General features: G+C 31.2%; 1 protein-coding gene and 1 long non-coding RNA gene across 2 annotated transcripts in view; one reads left to right on the forward strand and one right to left on the reverse strand.

Annotated features, from left to right (window-relative positions):
• The window catches only part of LOC136970888 (uncharacterized), a 169,326-nt gene that overhangs the window by 114,921 nt on the left and 28,916 nt on the right, over positions 1-25,489 (reverse strand). The gene's annotated exons all lie outside the window — the stretch shown is intronic.
• Positions 6,188-24,799, forward strand: LOC136970924 (vesicle transport protein GOT1B). Its single transcript, XM_067265422.1, has 5 exons — positions 6,188-6,312; positions 9,511-9,602; positions 16,584-16,762; positions 24,395-24,476; positions 24,572-24,799. Exons 1-5 carry the CDS (start codon positions 6,288-6,290, stop codon positions 24,614-24,616), a joined length of 423 nt encoding a protein of 140 aa, XP_067121523.1. The 5' UTR covers positions 6,188-6,287; the 3' UTR covers positions 24,617-24,799.

Raw genomic sequence — 25,489 nt, forward strand, 5'->3', positions numbered from 1 at the left:
AGACAGTAAAAAAGTCGTCATTGCAAGCACAATATACAATTATTTTTCATATACTCCAAAATTTTATTTGAAAAACATGCTCAAGAATATGATATTTTCGTTAGAAGCCTCCAAAACCCAAATTATCGTTATAATTTCCTTCATAAGCAAAATGTTAAGCATCTTCCCCTGAATCACTATTCATAACTTTATTTATTTCCCCCAAACATATTTATGTAGCTAAAATTAGTTTTAACTAATGTTAAAAGTTAAAACTAGTTTTATCTCAAATCAAAACATGTACAGCAGTAAATTAACTAGACAAAACCCGTTTTGTCTAGTTAAAACTAGAATTTACTGCTAGTCAAAAATGAATTTGAGTTAAAACTAGTTTTAGCTAGACAAAACGGGTTTTAACAAAGACATCCAGTATAAACTAGTTTCAACTAGTTAAAACGCGTTCTAACTAAAAACGGGTTTTGACTGTAACATATACATATAAGAAAAGGGGGCGGTAGTACGAAAAGTTTGGAAAACACTGCTCTACATATAAACAAAATGATTAATACACTTTGTATTATAACACAAAAACAAAATGATTATAATAAAGTTTTTATTAATAATAATTAAAACATGAGTAGTTTATTTAAAATTACATTACTTACTTCACATGAAAGTCCTGTTTTCATGTCGTTATATTTATTGTTTCTTCCTGAAAAATGATATCGCACTAAGTACCAGGTGCTTGTTGTTTCATTGTCAGCGTGTCTGTTGTGTTTTATTCAACTAATTTTTTGTACTTTAACATTAAGTTTTTAATAAATGTAATTGTGGTCGCTGCCGCGTCACTTCTTTGAATAGGTAATAAAAGTAATTCGATATTTTCTAAAAGTAATTTTAAAAACTGTAAATAACGCAAAACTTTAATAAAAATGATTAGTAATTGGACAAAAGAACATATTTATAACCACCATAACTCTCTAATTCCTATGAATTTTAATTTCTTCAATGAGACCGCTACCATCCAGTTGCGACCATATGAAAATGAATCTTTTCCTGCACCGAGAATTGTCCTTTAAGAAGAAAAACCGTTACATTCAACCTATTCCTCCAGTTCAAATTGAACTGGACGGACTCAGGTTAATTCTATCGCAGTAGCAATAGAATTTCACTGTATTGAATTTAATTTAATTGGTATTTGGCTCTTACCAGAGCCAAATCCAATTTATGTTGCCAAAAAACGTTTCTACATAGACGAATGAGAAAAGATTAGCGGTGAATGTCAATAAGACTTGCAGACGACTTCAATCAACGAAGCTGTTTTACAATGATTAACCATGAGTGAAAGGTAACCCTATCATTACGCCAATGATTCAACAAAATCCAATGAAACGGCATAGCAATTGAAAGTTAAAAAACTTTTTTGCAGCAATGCAAGCAACTCTTTCTCCATTTATCTATTGTTTTAGCGTGTTTTAAAATACTCTAAAACAGTATTTCGATCCGGTGGTATTTGCTATGTCGAAAGATCATATATCGAGGCAATAAAAATTTCTGCCTACTATTTCGGCACGGACGTCTAGCGCTTATACGGGAACTGGGAGCAAAGCGATCCCTTTTTGCTTCTTAGCATGTTTATGTTTTGTCATTTTTTTCTTTTTGAACGAATAAAATACGTGGAATGTTCTTTACTAATAACATGCATTCTGAATGTTATTTTTATTGACGAAATAGTTATTACAACTAACCATTGCAATCTCCGGGCTCGGGAAATATCCCTAACTCTCCCCTCGCCATGGGTTTGTGTGAGGGATTTGAATCTTTCACAAATAATTGGAACTTTTACCAACTACTGTTCCATTCAATGCCTCTTCAATCACCAAACGAAGCGGCCGGATGGCCGAGCGGTCAAGGTTAGCAGCTTGCTGCCGTGGGAGACCCGGGATCGAATCCGGACGGGTCGAAAAGTCCCCAGGAATTTTTCGGGAGTGGTCCGTCCGGATATGTCGGTCCCCGTCTCTCACCACTCGGCCGCACCATAGTGGGCCTGGCCGAACCCATAATGGGCTTGCTATAAGAGGCCCTCTTAGTGCCCATAGGGCGGAAAGAGTTACAAAAAATAAAATAATACCAAATGAATATGTAATAAAGGCTGTCATAGTCCCTTTAGCACAAAAATATGAATTTTATTTGAATATGAAAACTAAACTTAAACATTTAACACAAATTAAAAACATTTATAATAAAACTGAATAATGTAAACTAAATACTTCAAAAGTACAGGATGAGTAGAAAGCAACAGGCATTAAAAAATCACAATAATCATGCAGTCAGAATAAAATTTATGTGCACATCAATTAATGAAATTCTATAATTCTCTCGTCGATGGTGTGGGCGATGACTGAGACATCCCTTAAGAGCAGTGGCAAGAAAGATGACCGACAACTTGCCTGTCCGGGAGCACGCGCAGTTTGCCTCATGCTACAGGGTGTGAAAATCGGTTGTTGCTCTTGGACAGAGACGGTGGCATATGGTGAAGGGACGTCGTGCCCCAGTCTATCCGCAAACAATCAAAAATTGTCATTCGAAGTGAAAATGCCCAGAGGTTCGGTTGTTGACACACTAAGAATTGGCCGTTAATACACATCGTGATCGGAAGAAAACGTGTTGTTGGTGGATGGCGCCGGTAACTACATTGAATTTTAAGACATGCATTCATATTCCCATTTAATAAAGTGCGCATTAAATAACTTTTATCATTTTTTCTTTAGAAATATAAAAATTATAGTAATTTCTCAATATTTTCTACCCACGCTGTATATGCCCTAATCTTATTAAATTAATTGCAAACCACCTAATACAAATGTTTTACTTCAAATTCATTCTATTTCCAGTGTTAGCTTACTGAACTGTGGATCACACATCGGATCCAGACGAGCTTTTCATGGGCGGTTTATCCGGATATATCAGAACCCGTCTCACCTGGCTGCACCGTTCTGGGCTTGACCCAGCCCATAATCGGCTTGCTAAAAAGACCCTCTTAGTGCCCACAAAGCAGAAAGAGTTAAAATCAAATTTTGAATGCCTTCTTCCAACAAGATTTAAAATCTGATTTGAAGCAGCTTGATTTCTTTTTCAAATATTTAAGATTATCTTCACTTTATGCTGTTCCTTTTGAAATCTCTTCTTTCGAAAACAAATATTGGTCTTCGAGATAATTACTCGTATGTCCAGTAAAGAATTTTCCATTAGTTTAATTATTATGCCTTTGTGTCCTTTTTGACTCTATTTAAAATTTGTTTTGTATACTAGTACTTTCTATATATTAACAGGATTTATTATACTGGAAATTCTGGATGCAGATATTTAGTCTTACAGATCAAAAATAATGTTCTTTACTTAGTTCACCTGAACACATACACTTTAAACATGTGTTTCGGACTTGTTCGTCCCTCCTCAGCAGGCCTTTAAACGACACTTTCTACGATTAACAATAAAAACATTTCTTGGTACAATTATAACTAAAATTAGTTAAAAACAAACATTTCCCGACAATAAATTTAAAAATTCTTACAATTTCTGTATTTCCGATCTTCTCTACATTTCCACTCAAACTCACGATCCACAGCAACCATACAATTCTACACATTCTTAATTTTTATACATTAAAATCAGTTTAAAACGATGAATTTAATTATTATCTAAAATATTATTATTTCAATTAACTTACTTCTTTTTGTTTATTCGTTTCTACTTAATTTCGATTCTAATACGTTCCCATCACATCTTTTATACCTCTTCCTCCCCCCTTTTTATAATGCTTAACCATGATTTGTGGATCTCTCTACCATTGTTGTTATTCATTTTATTAGTTTGCCTAATTATATTTAAATGCTCATACAGTTGTCTTTTATAATTGTTTTTTTTTTTTTTTTTTCCTTTTTCCTGATTTTTACCGTATTTAGATCAATTGCACAACCTTCTGTATTACAATGGTCTGCTACTGCTGAATTTGCATAGTTTCCTTTGATTGCTCTGATAGGTTCACTTAATCTTATTTTTAATTTTCTTTTAGTTTCTCCTATATATGTTTTCTTTGGATTACAATTACAATGAAATGAATATACTATTCCTTTCTCCTCTGTTATATCATATTTTTCTTCTTTTCTGTAACATAATTGTTTTTTAGTTGAATTTATTTTTTCCGGTATTAAGTTGATTCTATTTTTAATTACATTTTTAATTCTTTCAAATAATTTTGGAAAATATCTTAATTTAATAAATTTTTTCTCTTTATCTATTGATTTTGGTTGTTTGTGATTATCTAGTTTTTCATTGGTTACAAGAAATTTGTTAAACCAATACAAATACCCAAATTAATTAATTATAAATCTGTGATTCCGGTCAGTATGAAATATAATATATTTAAAATGTATATGAATAAAATAAGGCGAAGAACAAGCGAAATAGAAACACAAAAACAAGAAGAAGAAATAATTAAAATGTATATTTTAAACGATTACCCAAAATGTATAATAAAAAAATGGCTTGAAAAACTTTATTGTCGGGAAATGTTTGTGTTTTTAACTAATTTTAGTTATAATTGTACCAAGAAATGCTTTTATTGTTAATTGTATAAAGTGTCGTTTAAAGGCCTGCTGAGGAGGGACGAACAAATCCGAAACACATGTTAAAATGTATGTGTTCAGGTGAACTAAGTAAAGAACATTATTTTTGATCTGTAAGACTAAATATCTGCATCCATAATTTCCAGTATAATAAGTCCTGTTAATATATAGAAAGTACTAGTATACAAAACAAATTTTAAATAGATTTTCCATTAGGTCCATTACGGTCATCCTAGGAGCGCAAGAGTTTGGGGGCACAGAAATTCAAAATAGTAATAATTTTATATAAAAACAGTTAATAAAGGAATTGGTGAAAAATAAAAGCATAAATAAGGGGAAAATAAGGCACATCAGTCGAGTAGTATTAGTACAGTATATAGATATATTTTGCACAAATAGTGTCGCGTCAGGCCCAGGGCCGGATTTACCAATCCAGGGGCCCAGGGCACAAATTCGGTGGGGCCCCCCTTTAAGAGTAAGCAAATTTGATGATTTAGAAAATTTACACAAAATACTGGGTTAATATTACCTTAGGATCCAAGATGGCGACGGGGGAAATTTTTCCCTACGTTGGAGACTGCGACAGGGAAAAATTTTTTCCCGAAATTTTCCGATGTTTCATAGGTTTTTTCTCGGGTTTGGTTTTCTTTGCCTGTGGCCCTCATGATTAGGCCACACTAGGCTGTCGCAGTAGTACGAAAAAAAAATTATGTTTAAACATTGTTTTGTGGGGACCCTGGACACCGGCCTCAAATGTCCTTATTTAAATCCGGCCCTGGTCAGGCCTGTCCTGTCCTCGTGGAACGATTGATTATTTTCCGAAACCCTTACCTGACACTTCTTGTTCGTACGCGAGGTTCCCTGTCGTATCTCCAACCAAGGAAAATCAGCTCGGTTATTCTTAAGATTTTATTCACATAAACATAGAATCACATTTTTACACTAATTCGGTTCGCATTAACAAACCTTCCGTAGAAGAGCATTCCATCATGTTTTTTTTTCCTTCTTATTTTTTAAAGTTGCCAACTCTCCACAAAAAATATTAAAAAACCAAAGAACGCCCGCCATCTAGTGGTATGAACGGGTCAAATAGAATGAGAGTCCTAATGACAGGTTTTCAATAGCAACGCCCTTTGCTCTCTTTTGATATTTAATAATACAATTACTGCAGAATTATAAAATAGAATCGTTTGGTACAAAAGTGACACTATTAGTATGGAGGGCGCCTGCATCTCGTGGACCTAGGGCCGCTGTATTTTTAAATGTTTGTACAATATCCGATGTATCGAGCGGTGGTTTGTGTATTTAGTTCGAGTCGATAAACTTTATTTTATTTGTTACTCTTATCCAACATTCAAGGCCCGTTGCCCCATTGCGTGTCGTTTATCTTCTTCCGTTCTAGTCGATTCTATCGAGAAGATACTCGGCAAATTAAATTTAATTTTTTACTTTTTAATTTGTTAAAAACTGAATTATTTTATTATAATATATTAATACTCTGCTTTAATTTACAAATTTAATACATAATGTAATGAAATTTATTATTTAGATTTTTTTCAATAATTATTTGTTTTTCGGTTATCAAAGTTGAAGGGGGCGTGGTAGTAATACCAATATGGAAGCGTGGTAGATGACGTGTTGGTCGTTTAAATTAATTAATTTAATTGAATATTTATCAAGATGTTCGAAATAACAGACTTTCAGAGTGAGTTAAATTGTAACTACGATATTTCTACGGAATTTTTGCTTATTTTATTAGTTTTTTTACGGTTATAAAATGGTTTTAAGCATATTCTACCATTTATTTTTATTCACGTTTTTTTTTTTTATTGGAATGTGTTAATGAAATACAGGCTTTAACCCTTTGCAGTATCGAATATTTAATCATTTTATTGCTTATTTATTTAAAATGTTGTCTATTAATCATAGTTTACAGTGAATTATAAAGAGAAAAAGGCAATTAAAGTGATCAGAAATCATATTTTATGTGAGAACTGCCCTTTGTAAACATTTCCCAATGTTATAGACGTATTTGTAGGTAAGTTGCGGGGTAATTTCGTTAAATTGGGCTATACAACAATACATGAATAATCTCCATTAAATAAAATTTGATAAATACTGTTTGTTAATGTGTTCTGTTAAAATCCTGTGTACATTCTGCCTTGACTATCCTTCTGTAGAATGGAGAGCTGAAGCAGAAAAGAAAGCGATGGATGAAATGCCGTCTCTCGCTTTGGCTGTTCTTGGCTTGGATTCAGTTTGGCACAATAGAAACTTGCAACCGAGGCCAAACAGTCTTTTGTAGGTATGTGTGTGGCTCCGAATGAGACGGTCAAGACCTTGCCTGTGGGAGTAAAAATATCAAAGAAAATGATTGGGTGTGGCCCTCAGTGTGATATAGTGCCCAGAATCGGTCTCATTAAATACACGATAAGCATAATGGAGTGTGTGGCGTGACTTCGATTGCATCCTGGAAGTAGTCTGTGCGATGGTGTTTATTGTCTTTTACTAGCTTTTAGCCATCCATACTGAAGTGGAAAACAGTTGAGTTTTAGCATTGTTTTGACAAATAATTCCAGATTTTTTTCCACTATTAAATTTTATCATCTTTTTTGGGGTCTTCAAAATTTCAGATAGGTTGACTTTGGGAGGCTGTATCTCATAAAGGGTCACATGTTGATTGTCGCATCCTTTGAATTTTTACTCCCGTGGGCTCGATCTACGGATCTGATAAGGTCTCAACTGTCTTGTTCGGAGCTGCATTACTACTATTTGGCTGCCCATACTTCCAGAATGGTTGCCAATAGAGAATGGTTGCACTTTTAGCACTGGCATTCTTTTAGCACTTATAAACAATTGTAAAGCACATACTTTACATGGAACTTTATCATATTTTGCTAATTATTTCTGTCTCCTTTTGAAGATTTTTGACTGTTTATGTTGCTTGAGGCAATCACCTTTCAAGTTGGTTCTGTTTGGATCTCATTTCTCTCTTTTCTTCCTTTCTCAGTTTGAATTTATTTTATCTTTATTTTTTTCAATATGTCTTTATCAAAATTTGTTAATATGGTGTTATTTAAAGTTATTGAATGATAAAAATATTAACAGATTTTAATAAAGACATATCTGTTGATGCTATACTTTTTCGTAACTCAAAGATGAAGTGCTAAGACAAGAAAGATTAAATGGAAATAAAGTGAATCCAGACTGAGAAGGAAAAGCAAGATTCAAATTAAGATCAGAAGCAGAGGGGAGATTATCTTATAGAAGAGAAGCTTGAAAACAATTGACAAAACTGATTTTCTTTCTTTTCTTTTCTTTCGAAGACACAATGTAGTGACGTAAACTTAAACACTGGGCGAATTTTTCATCCTTTTTATTCGGTTGGAGAGTGCTCTCCAACCGATATAAAAAGGATGAAAAATTTGCCCAGTGTTTAAGTTTACGTCACTACATTGTGTCTTCGAAAAGAAAAGACAAAAAGATCAAACACGGAATTATCTCTCAAGAGAGCTTGAAAACAATTGACAAAACTGATTTTGTTAAACAATTACAGAATAATTGAGGAAATTAGTTTGAACAAAGAATGATTTGAAACTAAGGATGAGAAGAAAGGATGTATTTAAAGCAAATTAATTTTGTAGAGAAGACATTTTGAAAATAAACATTTCTTTAATGATAATTAGTGCAGATTCAATTAGTGCCATAACTTTTTGGATTTCATTAACTGCATTGAGGTATTCCTGTACACATTAATATCTGTATACCAAAAATGATATATTGAATCTTCTATTATGAAAGTAATAAAACTTTAAGAAAAAATGTTTGTTTTAGTCAGATTTAATTTTGAAACTATCAGAACTGAGATTATTTGATGTGTCCAGCAAAGCTTGGTAGATCACAATTACATAAAAAGATTTTCAATATATACATAATTGCATTTAGAATAATTTGAAAATAATGTAACTTTACCACAAACTAGTTTCTCTTGTGGATGTTGCTCTTTCATCCCAAAATTTTATGTCACAGATTTTTGACTGTGTATGGATTATTTTCATACACAATACCCACCAAGAAACATGTAAAAAGAAATAATGTTGATTCAGATCTGATGAATACAGGTGTAAGATTATGCATAGCTGAACTCTTAAAGTTGATAAATACATATGATCAAAACAAGTTATTACATGGTATGTAGAAGTTGTTTTCATGTCCATATTTTGGTTTTATTGATTATTATGGAGTCGATAGACTGTATTTAATAAGAAAAACATGAGACAATCCATTGTGTAATCAATATTTTTTAATGGTTCTTCAATATTGTTGGTTATTTTTCTAATTGGATGTCAATTTGACATTCATTCCTTGGTGAAATGGAAGAAATTCTTTCAGGAGGATGCAGAGATACCAAACAGTATAATTATATTGTCAAAAATATTGATTCAACAAAAATATATGTTGATAATGCACATTTTTACTACAAATTTAGTTTCAGTTTTCTGGCATCTCTTAATCTGGATAGAATTATGAGACTGCAGTTAAAATTTCCTCAACCAATAGACTTATTGTCAAATGGCATTGCATATTACATAGGTTTGGAATGACTGTAGTACGGTTGTCAGCATCCTTCTGTATTGTGATATATATTTTACTTAGATTTAGTCTTAGCTTTGGCTTCTAAAGATGATGCAACTGTTGGTGATGTTGAACATAAATGCTAGTCCATGTTTAATATACGTTTTTAGAAGTCCACAATGATTTAGAAAATTGCCAGGATTCAGCCAGGCTCAGTTAGGGTGGTTTGAATTGAATGATGAGACCTGATATATATTCATTTAATTAAATTGTTACTAAATTAAGATATTTTATAAATATAAATAATTTGAATATTTTTTCATTTCAGAAATTGGAGTCGGTCTGGCAGGATTTGGAGTGGCATTTTTATTTTTAGGAGTATTGTTTTTGTTTGATAAAGGACTGTTAGCAATTGGAAATGTAAGAACATTTAAAATTATCTTTCTTGTTATATATTTTTAAGGGTATACTATAGATTACTCCCTATGGAATTTCGTGTATTTGGGTATATATCTGAACTCAGGGACCGAGACAAGTTCAACAATACTCTACTTTTGGACCGGAGACGAAAAATAAAAAAATTATCATACTTTTTTCCGGCGATCGCGCGATGATAGGGAGTGGCGTCGCTCTCCGCTAAGTCGGCCTCACTATCGCAATCAGGAGTCACGTGCTTGCCGTTAAAATTGCCTTTAGTAGACGTTTTCCCCCTTTTTTTACTTTGTTCAATAACTACCGTGAATCGATCACTAGTTTAGCACATGGCGGCGTGGTGGCTCCCATACGAGAGGTCAGTCGGGCCGCCATGTTTGCTGCCATAAGTAACCTTAACCAAAATGGCAATCACGTGATGATCGGAAGTCGCGTCGCTCTCTCCGCTCTCGTATCGCGTGTTTAACACTCCGGGAGATGACCGTAGTCCGACGTCACGGTTTGCAGACTTTACCACAAGATGGCAATACTAGCAACTACAGTGCCGTCTACATGAGAGCATTAAAAAAGTTTGGTAACTTAAAAAGTGTGATAACTTTTTTATTTTTCATCTCCGGTCCAAAAATAGGGTACCGTTGAACTCGTCTCGGTCCCCTGAGTTCAAATATATAATCAAAGTCCTGAAATTCCATAGGGAGTAATCTATAGTACACCCATTTTTAATGTTGACCAAGTAATTCTTTCTTTGCAAAACATCAAACAAAATGAAATTTACATAGACTTTATGAAGTATTAAATAAAATTGAAGAAAAAGTTTATCAAAAGAGTCACCTTTTATTTGTGTTCTGAATATGTCCTATTAGGACCTGACCTTTCCTTTTATACTTTTTTTAACCTTCACTTAAATGTCGAAAATGTTTATTCTGTTTGGGAGACAATTGTTTCTTTTCCAATTTCCAGTAGACTTAATTTCAATTATAATGTTTGGCTTGAATATTTATCATACTTAGTCTTGACCACTTAACTTCAAGTCTTTTATCTCTCTCCTTATTCTTCTAGGGTAAAGTCACGAGAGGCCACAGTCATCAGTCTCCTGAAGCCTGAAAGTTGTCATTATTTTTTATTTCCCTAAACAAACTGTCAAACCATTACATCTGATGACACATTCAATTGATTGTGATTGGTCTTTTGATATCATGCTGATCTCATCACAGATGTTCAGTTTTATGTTTGTCTTTATTTCTCAGCTTATTAACATATGTGTGATTAGTGCACTTGTGCAAAACCAAAAAATCAACACAACTCTATTTTAATAATTATGCTATAATAATTGGATGTAGCATCAAGAATTTCTATGGAATAACAGTTATATTAGCAAATGTAAATGCTTAGGTAATAAAACTGGACTGGAATTTTATGTTTTGCATTTAAATGATATCTGCAAAATATTTACCAAACATAAGATTAAACTATATCCAAACTGTGGCTTCTAGTGAGGCCATCATTATTCAAGGCCTGCTTGTAAGTTTTATGACGTCACAGTACTGGTCATTTCCTTAGCCAATCATCAAAGCATTGCTGATCATTTATGTTAAATCGAATATTTTTCATCAAACAAATTATTTTAAAAATTAATTTATTGACGTAATATTTAAATATTATAAATGTATTAAATAATTTTTAAGTGAAAAAGTTTCATAAAGAACAACACTGCACGATTAACTTTTAAATTTATTATATCAACTTTTTGAACAAATAAATATATCAAAAGTCTTGCAATTATTAATTTTTATCTTACAAAAAATAGTAATTCATTTTAAAAATCTATATTTATTGTTACGTATTACTTCTCTAAATGTATTTACAAAAACTTATATATAAAATAAAACAGAGAAATCTAACTTAATATATAAATATTTATTACTATTATGAAAATAAGTGCAAGTGAGTGTAAATGTGTAGGTAAAGTATTTAAAGTAATTAATTTACAGATTTATTGTAAGTTTGTAATTTCCTTTTTTTCCTGGCATATCTTTCAAAGCTGATGTTCTTGCTTGACAATAATTAATTAAAAACATATATGAAATTATATTTTAAAAGTTTTCAAAAGAAAATATGGCATTGTTCCACAGATACATGGAACACTGACAGATACTAAATCAATTAGTTCAATTCTTTCAAATGAAAGCTTAATAATTAATTCTTCTGTTTTTTGCACTGTAGAAATTGATCTTCATACATAGCTTGTAATAAACATTGAAAAAGCTTATATAATTCAACAGTTAGAGAGAGAAATAAATCAGATGGATATGAAAGACCTCCTCTATCAATTTCCTTAACATAGCTTATAAGTTCAGGGTGTAAAATGTCAAATTCTAAAATTTTTTATCTAAACAGGATATTACTGATTTACACTTTTCACATGAAATCTTCTGTAATAATTTACAAACATCATAACCAGCAATAAAAAGTAAAATTTTAATGGTAGGCAAAGGAACTGTTATCATTTCACATTCAATGGGAACATCATCAAAACATTTGAAAGAAATATCCATCCATGATTTAAAGGAATGTTGTATACGATTTTCTACTTGAGCTGACATCAAATCTTTAATATGGAAATTCCCTATTCTCTCAGATTTCAATTTCAGTAAACTTAAAATTTTTAATTTTTTTTCACATTCTAAATCCTGCACAACACTAACATGATAACTACCACCACACATTTGGCTATATTGTCCAAATCTAGCTTCAAGATTATCTGTTTGGAACTTTCCCAAAAGTACAAACTTCAATGAAAATTTTTCAAGTATTTAATAAGATGAATCATAGCATAAGTTGTATGTTTTAAAGCAGTTTATCTTTCATTTTTACTTCTGTTTTGTTGTATCCTTGTAAATGAGTCAATAATGCCTCAAATTTAGTCCGTCAATCACACTTTTTTTCTGATCCTAACAACCCTATAAAGTTTTAATCTTTTAACATACAGTAGAGAGTCGTTAATCAGAATCAATTGGGGACTGGGGTTGTTCAGATTAGTGATTTGTTCCAATTACCGATTATGTACGAAAAAATATATTAACCTGTCCGATGTTCAAATTTTTCTCCGTTGTGTGTCGCTTCGTGTTGAATTTTCATCGATTTTAAGCCTAACGAAAATTTTTATAATAATAATCGAGGTTATCGTATCATTAAAAATTATTTCTTCATTTTGTACAAACAAAATAAATATATTGAAAAATATAAAAACATGAAAATTATACTTTAGAAGTAAATCTAGTATCAAAAACATTCGATTCAGCACGACACAGTCCGACTGAAAATCGTTTTGATTACCGGGGTTTCGATTAACCACTCTACTGTATATGCATATATCAAAATTTTGAAACAGTTTAACAGTATGGGTTACTTGTGGAATATCTGACATTGCAATTTTATATAATAAAGCATATTCTATATCAAATAAATGCAACCAAGAATTTGCAACATGATTGGAAATACCATCTTTCAAGTCTGCAAATGATTTAATGATATCTTTTTGGCACCATTCACGAAACTGTTGATTATCACATTCAAATAATTCTTTTCTTTTGGCAGGAGGCTTATGTGAAAAGTAAGCTGGACAATTTGGAAATATAGAAGGATAGGCATCTTCAGTTAGTTGTGGTCTTAATCTAGGAACCATTAACCATGACCCATCATCTCTTTTTACTTTATCTTCTTTGATGATAAATTTATCATAAAAGTGTTTAATACACACAACACTGTTTTTAGAAGGAGAAAAGCCATTATGTGGTATAGCTTTAATCCACTTACTAATCATTTCTGGACTTTTGGGGAAAGAGAAAACTGTTATGTACTCTGTAGATGAGTAATTGCTTTTACAGCCTGTCACACAGCATCTTTGAGGCATCTAGTAAGTAAATACATATATTTAAATTCTTTTTAAGTATAATATAAAATAATTAGTAACATATTCTTACCCATATCTATTATAGACAAACCAATATATTAACTTCTGTTATATAATATTTTCCCAATTTTATCCTAATTAAACTAGTTTATTCATTTCCCTTGGAATTATAAGAAATTATTAATATTTTAATGAATGGGGCAACTTAGATAACTTGTATAAATCAGGGATTGTACCAATTGTCAAAGTCTTATATTGAATTACCAACAAGAAAATCTTACTATTATTTATAATATCCAATATATAAATCAAACTGACTTTATATCCACAAAAAAATATAATGTATAACTAAAATGTCTTTCCTTTTAAAGTATTTATGAATTAGGCCTAATTTGAAAATATTGAAAAATGGTCTACATAATAATTAGTTATGTACTTAAAATACCCCTAATTTTCTTATTTTTATATAATTAATAATCAAAAAAATGTCTTACATTTGATATAAATGAATATTGATATCATAATATTGATAATACCTATGATATGAATATAAATATCTAAATAATATCCAATTTGATAAACTTATAAAATGTACCAGAAAGACAAACTTTGATATATCCAATACCACATCCAGTAAACTATAAATGACCAGTAGTCTGATGTCATGATTCTTTAACAGGGGTTACAAGCAGGCCTTGAATAACGATGGCCTTGCTTCTAGACCTGTGCTGCAGCTCCCTTATATTTAATTACAATAATTAAATGTACAGGAATACATATCCGTTATATAAAATATAGTTTTAAAAGATAATGTGGCTCTCCTATTTCTGATGGGCAATATATGGTTCCTTTTGTGACAAGGTTTTGACCAGCCTTGCTATATATACTGGAAGGTAGATAAGATGGTTATGCAGTAGTGTTCAGCCTATACAGGTCTGAATTTTCTTGTTATCTGCCATAACTTAATGTCTGGATTGGATTGACTAATTATCAAATAACAAACCAAATATTAAAAATTAATTATTTGTAGATCAGCACAATGTGAAAAGATTAATATATTTAGAGTTTGTGCATTAGCATTTCCTGTTGTAAAATGCTTTATCATAAATTTATAGACAGCATAAAATGCTTTGTAATGTTATAAGTAAAGTCACTCATTATCAGCTTTTGTTATGAAATCAGGTTATTTCAGTAGTCAATTGGAGTAGTTTGTTGCTTATAACAGAGCCAATTAAATATAGCAAAACATCAATCACCTTTATTAAATATTAAATCTTAGAGGACAAGATTTTAGTTTATTGACATCAAATGGTTTTTTTGAATTATTAAATGTTTGTGAAGTTACTTCAAATAATAATAACAAATTATAGCAGAATGTCCATTCTGTATTATGTCTAGATATACCGAGGTATAAAATACAAACACTATTATACAGAGTGCATAGTAAAGTGCTTATACATCCATGTAGTTGATGAATGCAGACAACTAGTTACGAACTGTGATGTATAGTTATAGGAAAGTGACGATGCACTAAAAGGTGAGACTACTTGCAATATCCCTAGTGGTAAAATTTGGAATTTAGTGCTCCTATCTCAGAAATGATACCTGATGTGGAGAAAATGTCAATTAAAAATTTGGCGGTGTGTTCACTTAGGTACAAAATGAAACCCTGCATACATGAATAGAAAACGAGAAATTCTAATCTGTTGGTATTCAATTCCTATCAGTACTATGTCAAAGCGGCAAATTATGAGAAATAGGGAGAGAATACAAAATACACATTTGTATTCTGAAGAGATGATCTTGTTGCTCGTTGGAATAATTTCCATCTCTACTTCTAATGTGCAGTTTCACTTCTCATGCTTTGTTATGAGAATTGGACACCAGCAAATTAGCATTTCCCACTCTCTATTCATGTATGCAAGGTGTCCTTTTCTGCTGAATTGGACATGCAGTACAACTTTGTAATTGACTCTCTTTCTGCATCATGCACCATTTTTGAGATAAGTTTCAAATATTACTTCTGAAACACTGTAAGCAATCTCATCTCGTAGCACATGGTCACGTTATCATAACTATACGTCACATTCATTACTGTAGCTGTGCATCTGTCAGTTAAGTGGATGTACTGTGCACCCTGTATAGATAATAAAATAAGTAGAAGGTGATACATATTTGTATTTTTAGACTCAGACTTTTGGTTTAAAATTAGTGAAGAAGCCTATATGATTTTAATACTTTGTTTGCTGCAGCTGACAGTTTGAAGTATAGAAATAGTTTCTGCTAATTTAATGATGCAACAAAAATGAGTTATAATAAATACAAACTCTAAATATCGAAATTACATTTGCTGTTATAAAAACACTTCTGTTGTTGAACAAAGTTAGATTTAGAACATTTGAAGATGAGAATGATTAATCCTCATTATCAAATGTTAGATTATTGACAAGAAATTATATTTTACAGCTTAATATAATGATACATACAAAACATAAATGAAAACAGAACTATACTGGAAAAAGCCTGTGCAGTTCTGATTGAAATGTGGGGAAATCTCATTTTAACTTCATTTACCAGAAATATCTAAGTTAAATTCTTTTTTCTAGATGCAAACTCATTCCTTAAGAAGAAAGTAAATACATTAGAAGGTCACTATTGATTTGAGCTGGCTTCTCTCTTCGAGAAGTCACCATCTTTCTGTGCTCCATTCTGGTCAGCTTCTTTTCATCCCATTCTTGTACCCTTCTCGTATTTTTTGTACATATTCCCTCAAAGCTGCAGCTTTTGATGATTACATTGGGATGTTATGTGGTGCAAAGTTGTTAAGGGAATAGTTTCTCCAAGTGGATTTGTACTGTGTGGTACCCTCACATATGTTACTAATTGCATAACTCTAAATAGGCATCTAAAACTCTATGATGATGGTTTACCTGTCTAGACACATCCTCAATTATAATTTTAATTGATAAATTTAATGTGATTTCATATATTTATTATATTATATAAAATTGTTTTAAAATATTCTCCATAACCATATTTTATTTTATTTGCAATAGATTCTGTTTCTCGCTGGTTTGGCATTTGTCATCGGACTCGAGAGGACATTCCGATTCTTTTTTCAGCGGCACAAAATCAAAGGTTCCATATGTTTCTTTGGTGGAATATTTATTGTACTCTTTGGCTGGCCTATTGTCGGGATGATTATTGAAACTTACGGATTTATTTTACTTTTCAGGTACAATTTTACTTTTTAATCAATATATGATTATTGGACAAAATGAACAAATTAATAGATTGATATTTATCAAAAATAGGAATCTGACAACTCTATGTTAATAATTTAAACAGAGTAATCAGACTAAGATATACAAGTAATGATATTGAAATCAAACATATTTGAAACTTAAATTTTAATATTTAATATGTTAAGTATCTAAGATTTTTATGTACCATTTCTCAAACAGGTGTCTGCAGAAGATTAAGAAAGTATCTAGTATTATGAGTTTATTTTTCTAAAAACATGTTGTTATAACCCAAAGTTTCATTAAAAAACACATTATCATCAATACAGTTAGTATATATACAAGTTGCTTTTGTCATAATGCACATTCAGTTTCCTCCATAAATCTACATTTGCGCTTACACATCAAAATTTGTTTGTAATACAGAGTATGATTTGGGACTTGGCACATAGTTCCTTGCCTTGAATAGTTTAAAATGCTGATGCACCAAATCTTTAAGATAATTAAATTGAGTGAATAGATGGGATGTGGAAGCACATCAGTACAATTTATGGCAAGAAATTCTGTGACTATATATGGATTGACATGCAGGTGCATCGTCGTGAAGAATGTAATATTGTCTATTTTTCCACATATCTGGACATTTTATGTTGTTTACATGAGTCCATTCATGGTGGTTTTAAACTCTTAGAGACACGGAACTATACGACAAGTCCCTGAATTTTCAAATCCTACCTCATATTTTAGGGAGTCGGGCCAATGACAATAAGTAAGAAAAATTTTACATAGTTTGGATTTGAGTGAATACAAAAAATAAGATGTACTTGTTGTGACAGTATATTTGTTTCTACTCCTAATTTTTGTAGTGTAATATAAAGTGAAAATGTCTAAATATCTTTAAAGGGGAACAATTTTCTGGTACAAAAATACTGGGTGGATATTTTCTTTCTATTCCTGAAGGATTGATGCCCATGTGTGCACGTTAGTCATTTATATCATGTCAAGCTAATAGGAAATTGACTTGCAGACTGAAACAAACTTTTGGCTTGGTGTTAGGTAAAAGCTGATTATTCATGGTTCTATAACTACTGTATGAGACCATGAATAATCTGACTATATAGTGTGAGGCTCCAAGAACACTTTTTGATTTGTGAAGGGTTTATAGATTTTAGTAGTTTGGAAACCACTGGTCTAGAATAGTGTGGAAGTGGAATTGGAAAGTTCAAAAACATTTCAGCATTATTCAAATTATTGACTTTTTTATAGCTTAGTTTAATTTACTTTGTTGAGAGTGATATTAATTCCACTGATATAAATCATACAGAGCGATTCAAAAGTTAGTTAACAAAGATATATATTATCATGATTGTTTTTAAGATTGATCAAAGTTCATTAGGACCAGCTAAACCAGAACTGTTCCAAAAATAATCTTTAAAAGAACTGACTTTTTACCTCTCTGTGTATTATGAAACACTATTTTATGGATATAAACATTCTAAGAACCCAATGTATTAATAATTGTCCAACCGTTGGCCAAATTAATTGGGCAAAATTATGCTACAGATATTAATTAGAAATTATATAATCCCCAGGTGGTGCCGTGGGTAATTGTTGGATGGTTATATCTAAAACTTAAATGTGTCTGGAAGGGAGGACTTACTCAGAGGTCTGGATGGCGTAACTGGTCAGCACACTACACAGTAAGTGGAGCTTGCAGGTTTGACTTCCACTCTAGGCCATTTCTGTTCTTCCAGACTGTTCTAAATTTAAAATTAAATTATAGTTACTACTTTTGTTAAGAGATGGTGCCTAATGTCCACCTCTAATTGGTCTGATCATGTAATTTCTAATTAATATTTGTAGCATAATTTTGTCCAATTAATTTGGCGGATAATTGAATGATTATCATTTTATGGATGTTGTAATGCAAATAGTGTCTGATTTATGACGGGGGTTATGTTCCTGGAGGAAGCATTGTAAATAAAATTGTTCTATTCATGAAGTTTTGAAACTTTCTGCAAATTGTCTTAATTCATCCATTCTGAATTGGGTTCTCTTGTATTGTGTTTGGTAAAAAATAAAATTTAATACAGAAAATTTGGATTCTTAATTGAGTAATCCTTATAAGAAAATGTAGGATTCTAGATTATCTATATGACATTTAAAAACAATAAAGACTACAAGGTAGCATTAAATAGTAATTATCTCTTTCAAATGCAACGGTTCAATAATTCTGATTGATTTTGTCGAAACCGTGTTGTGTTTGATTAGTGTGTACAGGCACGATGAAGTGACGTTTATTTTTTCAACACTAGGCTAGTTGAATCTTTATTTAGTTAGAACGTGTTTTTCTACATCGACGTTTCGGGCTTCAGCCCCTCATCAGCTAACTAAACATATATAAAAAATATATTTTCTACATGGCATAAATAAAAATCAAAAAACTAAAAACTCACATAAATTCTTTGTAGACCATACCTTGCTTTTGCATGGGTACTATACACACAGCAGAAATCGGACGACACTTAGGCTTTACATTTTCAATATCAATTTTTTCTCGCAACTTTAACTCCATAAAAACCAAACCGTTTTTTCATTTTATTACATAAATAAGATAACTTCTGTAGAAATTAAAAAATTAAAAACCAAAATTTACAAATTCCAAAAGGTCGTTTTTACTACCTCATCGACCAATCCGACAATTTGCATATAGCACTGTGTGCCGTAAGTTGCACCTATTAACAAATTAATTAGCCAACATTTAGAAACCCTTAAGGGAATTACAAAGATTTTTAATTTACAATTTTTTATATTACAATAAATCACTATTTGGCTTAACGTTTACACTGTATATTTTTCTCTTTATCTAATTTACATAACATTAATACGGAACATTATTTCATTAAATAATTCTGTCTTTACCATTCGATTATCGCAAATTATAATAATTTAGTACATTTCTTCATATTATTTTCATTATATTATTTTTAACCAATTATTATGAATTTTAACGCTTAAGTTTTTATTTATACAACCTTGGTTTTTGTTTCGTAGTATTTCAACGCTTTCTTTAAATTTTCTATCATAAATCCTTTTCTCTTTATGTAAAATCTGTATATTTGATTGATTTATATTACAATTATTGATTACACAATGATCATAAAAAGCTGAGTTCAAACGACAATATTTTAAATCGGATATGTGTTCTTTAACACGCGTTTTTAATGTTCTTTTGGTTTCGCCTATGTAAAAACTATTATTCTCACAAGTACAGGGTATTTTATAGACGACATTTTTAATTTCATTTTTATCTTCTATATTATTTGTTGAACGTTGTTTCTGATTTAATCTAGATATTAAATTTTTATAATTTGGTGCAAGCTGTATGTTATTTTTTCTAAGTTCTTTATTAATCTTTCAATCAATATTAAGATAAAAATGAAATTAAAAATGTCGTCTATAAAATACCCTGTACTTGTGAGAATAATAGTTTTTACATAGGCGAAACCAAAAGAACATTAAAAACGCGTGTTAAAGAACACATATCCGATTTAAAATATAGTCGTTTGAACTCAGCTTTTTATGATCATTGTGTAATCAATAATTGTAATATAAATCAATCAAATATACAGATTTTACATAAAGAGAAAAGGATTTATGATAGAAAATTTAAAGAAAGCGTTGAAATACTACGAAACAAAAACCAAGGTTGTATAAATAAAAACTTAAGCGTTAAAATTCATAATAATTGGTTAAAAATAATATAATGAAAATAATATGAAGAAATGTACTAAATTATTATAATTTGCGATAATCGAATGGTAAAGACAGAATTATTTAATGAAATAATGTTCCGTATTAATGTTATGTAAATTAGATAAAGAGAAAAATATACAGTGTAAACGTTAAGCCAAATAGTGATTTATTGTAATATAAAAAATTGTAAATTAAAAATCTTTGTAATTCCCTTAAGGGTTTCTAAATGTTGGCTAATTAATTTGTTAATAGGTGCAACTTACGGCACACAGTGCTATATGCAAATTGTCGGATTGGTCGATGAGGTAGTAAAAACGACCTTTGGAATTTGTAAATTTTGGTTTTTAATTTTTTAATTTCTACAGAAGTTATCTTATTTATGTAATAAAATGAAAAAACGGTTTGGTTTTTATGGAGTTAAAGTTGCGAGAAAAAATTGATATTGAAAATGTAAAGCCTAAGTGTCGTCCGATTTCTGCTGTGTGTATAGTACCCATGCAAAAGCAAGGTATGGTCTACAAAGAATTTATGTGAGTTTTTAGTTTTTTGATTTTTATTTATGCCATGTAGAAAATATATTTTTTATATATGTTTAGTTAGCTGATGAGGGGCTGAAGCCCGAAACGTCGATGTAGAAAAACACGTTCTAACTAAATAAAGATTCAACTAGCCTAGTGTTGAAAAAATAAACGTCACTTCATCGTGCCTGTACACACTCAATAATTCTGTTTGATTAGTAGTTAATGACTTTTACACTGTTATTTTGAACAGTCAACAGAATAGAAATGTCAAAATATTTGGTGATATATTTCTTAGTGTCTTGCTGTGGGTGGCAAGGTAATGCAAAATCATTGTTTTCAAACTGCACAATGCTGAGCTACAATTTTTACTCACATTTTAATTTATTTAATTTAAAATATATGCTCTCCACCTCAAATTAAGTGTTTTGCTCCTGTACATCATACTTTTCCTGTTAGAAATAGAGCAATAGAGTCATGCTGGCCATCTCTCTAACTTCTTTTGGGGGGAAATTTTTCAATTGAAATAATGTGACTTCTAGTTTGCATTAGAAGTTCTTATATAGTTAATCGGAGCCTCCTGCCCCTAAGTTTTCCATATCCAGTCTCAGCTTTCATCTATCTAACTTTGTCCTCGAAATTAATTAAGGAAGGACAGACGGATGACAGTGGGAATTTATAGGTCTACAATTTTTTCAAATTGCAGTCCAACAAAGTAATTTATTTCAAATGTTTCCAGTTATATTTAAATGTGTATTAATCAGATACTGAGAGCAGAAAATACTGTATTTGCAACAATAAACACTCTTTATTTATTTGATAATATTTGGAATGGCATCAGTTCAGTAACAAACAAAATGCATTTTATTACTACTATTATTAATTTATATCAGTAATTCTACTGAAAACATGTTAATAGAAATTTTACTTATTTCACAATTTAGGGGTGAATAAATTTACTGCCAGATCAAATGTAGTGTTTTCTAATAAGAAAATACTACATTTAATTTAGCATTGATTCTTGGAGTGCCATTTGATGCCGAATTAGGTTCTGTGGGGAAATGGCTGCTGTCCCCATCTGTATACACTTCTTCGTTTCCCACTCAAATCATGGTAGAAATCAGTCTTGGCATTGCAGGAAATACAGTATTTTGAACCGAAGAATGTTACATATTTACATGAGGACCTACATACAACAAACCTAAATTTTTTTTTTTTTCTTCCAAGGTTGTAGATAATAAATACATTTTAGATTTGTGCTATTCAGCTCTCGACAATAATAATTTGTGGTAGAATTCCAATTAATGAAGATTTTACATTCTTATTTAACCAAATATTTTTTGTTATCCAAGTTTTAGATTACACAAATTATCCTCAGTCTGCATTACTTCAGGTAATTAGAACTATATTGTATATTATGATCATGATGAAATCTTGATGGAAGTGAAAATTTAAATAGTACAAATTAGTTAATAACATTACATAAAATTATTGTTAGACTGTAGTATTATTTGCATTTAGAAAAATGTGTTAGTGACTGTAAAGCTAAAAATATATTTATGACTTCTACCATCAACAGTCTTTGTAAAAATTTGTATTTATTTTAATAACCAAATGTTTTGCATCTATTTTCTTGTGTGGTTAGTGTTCCTGTTTGGAATTACATTGTGTTACACTTCATTTTCAGATAACCTAAAGCATAAAATGGAACATAAATGAATCTCAAACACTGTATAGTAGAGATATTAGAGACTTATTTCTACAGTATTTGAGATTCATTCATCAGCATTCATTCAGACAAGAAGCTCTTATACAGTGGGTGATCGGTTAACGAACATAATCCGTTCCAAGACTGTTCGCTATCTGATTATCAATTTATCATAGGTTTTTATGGGAATTTGATTAATTCGTTATGGAGACCTCAAAAAATAAAAAATATATACTTTCTTCCTACGTTTATTTATATGTAATAATAAAAATACATGTGTACACAGTCTTGCATTTTTATTAGTCATGTTTATTCCATTTGTTGGTGTTAAAGATGTTGATTGTGTTTCTCTCTTTTTCAGGATTTTTCAGACGTAATTAATATCATTGTAATTGTAGAGATTGCTAAGCGTGATTAACTTCAACCTAGTTTAGATGCCATTCTAAGTCTGTTGTCTTGACATCTTTCCACTTCTTCAAAAGATATTTAATAGTAGTTATTGGCATTAATTCTCTTTTTCAGAAGAAAACATAGCTCGTCGAGTTTCTTGGCATTCTTCTGTTATCAGATCAGTTTCAGGTTCCATTATGAGCTCTTCAATGTTCTTTATTTCTCAGATGTGATTTTTGTTACTCCTTAAGCTGCCTGAATCTTCTTGATAATACAATATCTTTCTTAGATAAGATTGAGCTGCAGCCTACTGTAGACCTGTTCAAGCCATACTGCCCAGCAACATCAGACATCTTCTGCCCACTCTCTATCTTTGCTATTATATTCTCACCTTTCGAAAATAAAAACAGACACAAAACTTAACGAGTGCCCATCTGACAGTCTCGCGAATACTATAAAAGAATTGCTTCTGTGAGAAAAATAAAAGGCTAGAATTACAAAGGAGAGTTTCAAAGTTTGGAGGAATACTATCCAATCAGTATATACCAGGTTGAGCATCGATGTTGACGTCTCCCGCATTCCGAAAAGTTTTGAATTGTTGTCTGAAGTCAAGGGAAGACCAATTGGTATTCATTATTTTACATTGCTTCTTCTTGTGTTTGTTCTGTGAGGTGTTTGTTATCTGATCATGTGTTCGTTGTCTGAACATAAAAATGTTTTGCGTGCATCAAGCATTTGTTTTAACAGTAGATCAAGGAATCAAATCTTCATCAGTAGAACAATACATCCTGTAGACATACCCAATAATTCATTTCTTCTCAGAGTGGAATTGGACATCATCAGTTTTTTTAGGAAACAGGTGGAGGATGCCGTTATGAATAATGCATGATCACTCATTTTTTGCAACACTATAAATCTTTGTTATCCTGTTTATAGTCTTGCTTTGACTTTGATATATTTGTTAGCCCGATAGCTGAGCAATTAAGGTGGCAGCCACTGCTTTAGAAGTCCCAGGATTGGATCCAGATGATCTATCCAGATATGTTGGCCCCGTCTCTCACTCATCCCATTGTGGACCTGGCCAAACACATAATGGGCTTGATAAAAAATAAAAGGCCTCTTAGTGCCCACAGGGCAGAAAGAATTAGGAGAAAAGTCCTAATTTGCTATTATTCTTTATTTTTATATTTATAATTATTTTTTATGTACACAGCTACAGTTGTGTTATAAAACTAGTTTTTTTATCTTCCTAGTGGATTCTTTCCAGTTGTAATCAATTTTATAAGAAGAATACCAGTTCTAGGAATGGTTCTTAATTTACCACTGATAAGCAGAGTAAGTTGTTTCAATTTTATTTTGATTAAAGAAATTTACCAAAATAATTATTTAAAATCATTTAGACATTAATTTGTTTTTTGTTTTTCCTTTAGTTTGTTGATAGAATTGCGGGAGATGCAAATCGATCTATTGTTTAATTCCAGCATCTAGGAAGAACCTGAACGGAATGACAGAATTTTCAAAATTGTTTCGGAGTGCCACGAAAGACTTTAAGAATCCCAGATCGTTCATTTGTTATTAATCATCATCACCATTTCCTGTATACATTTTACATGTAAAACTTTTTGAAATAAACATGTTTTTGTGAATTGTTTTTAAAACCAATCTATCATTTTCTAAAATGACAATATAATTATTTGTGTTGTAGGAGCAAATGAAACGAGTCCTCTGACATTCCATGTGCAAGATTTTTCATCGACTCCATTGTAGGTGTCTGCTGCGACTTTTCAAAGGGTGCAAAAGGATATTTCCTATTATAATATTTATTGCTTTAATCAGGCTAATTGCACTTATATCAGATAATATACATGATATAAGCTCAGTTACTAAGTACTATTGAGACAGAGAACAGAATTTTCCAACACTTTTGAGAATTATAAGATTCCAACTTCCAATCTCCTCAGTCTTGGTTAGAAGCCCTGATCCAGTGGGGCAAATAATTTGTTTCCTCCCCAGTACTTTCCCATGGACTCCACTGTAAATAAAGGCCATTTTTCACTTTAGGTTCCAGACAATTCATTTGCTCATTGAGATTATGCAACTGAATATAATTCAATCATTAGAGGTATGTTAGTTAAGTACATAAAACTGCCATTGTGATATTCTTAATACAGTATATCCATAACGTCAAGATGAGTGCATAGAACTTTTGTTATGGACTCTTGGTGCACAGATGGAAAAAATTTTCTTTCTGGAATTTGTGCCCCAAGGAGCCACAATAAACACTGCTGCATGTTATGTGTATTACGCAACATGCAGAAGTGTTCACAATCACAAAAGCCAGTTGTGTA

This window comes from Centruroides vittatus, unplaced genomic scaffold (genome assembly GCF_030686945.1).
Source record: "Centruroides vittatus isolate TY-2023 unplaced genomic scaffold, ASM3068694v2 contig_221, whole genome shotgun sequence".
In the NCBI taxonomy this organism is placed as follows: Eukaryota; Metazoa; Arthropoda; class Arachnida; order Scorpiones; family Buthidae; genus Centruroides; species Centruroides vittatus.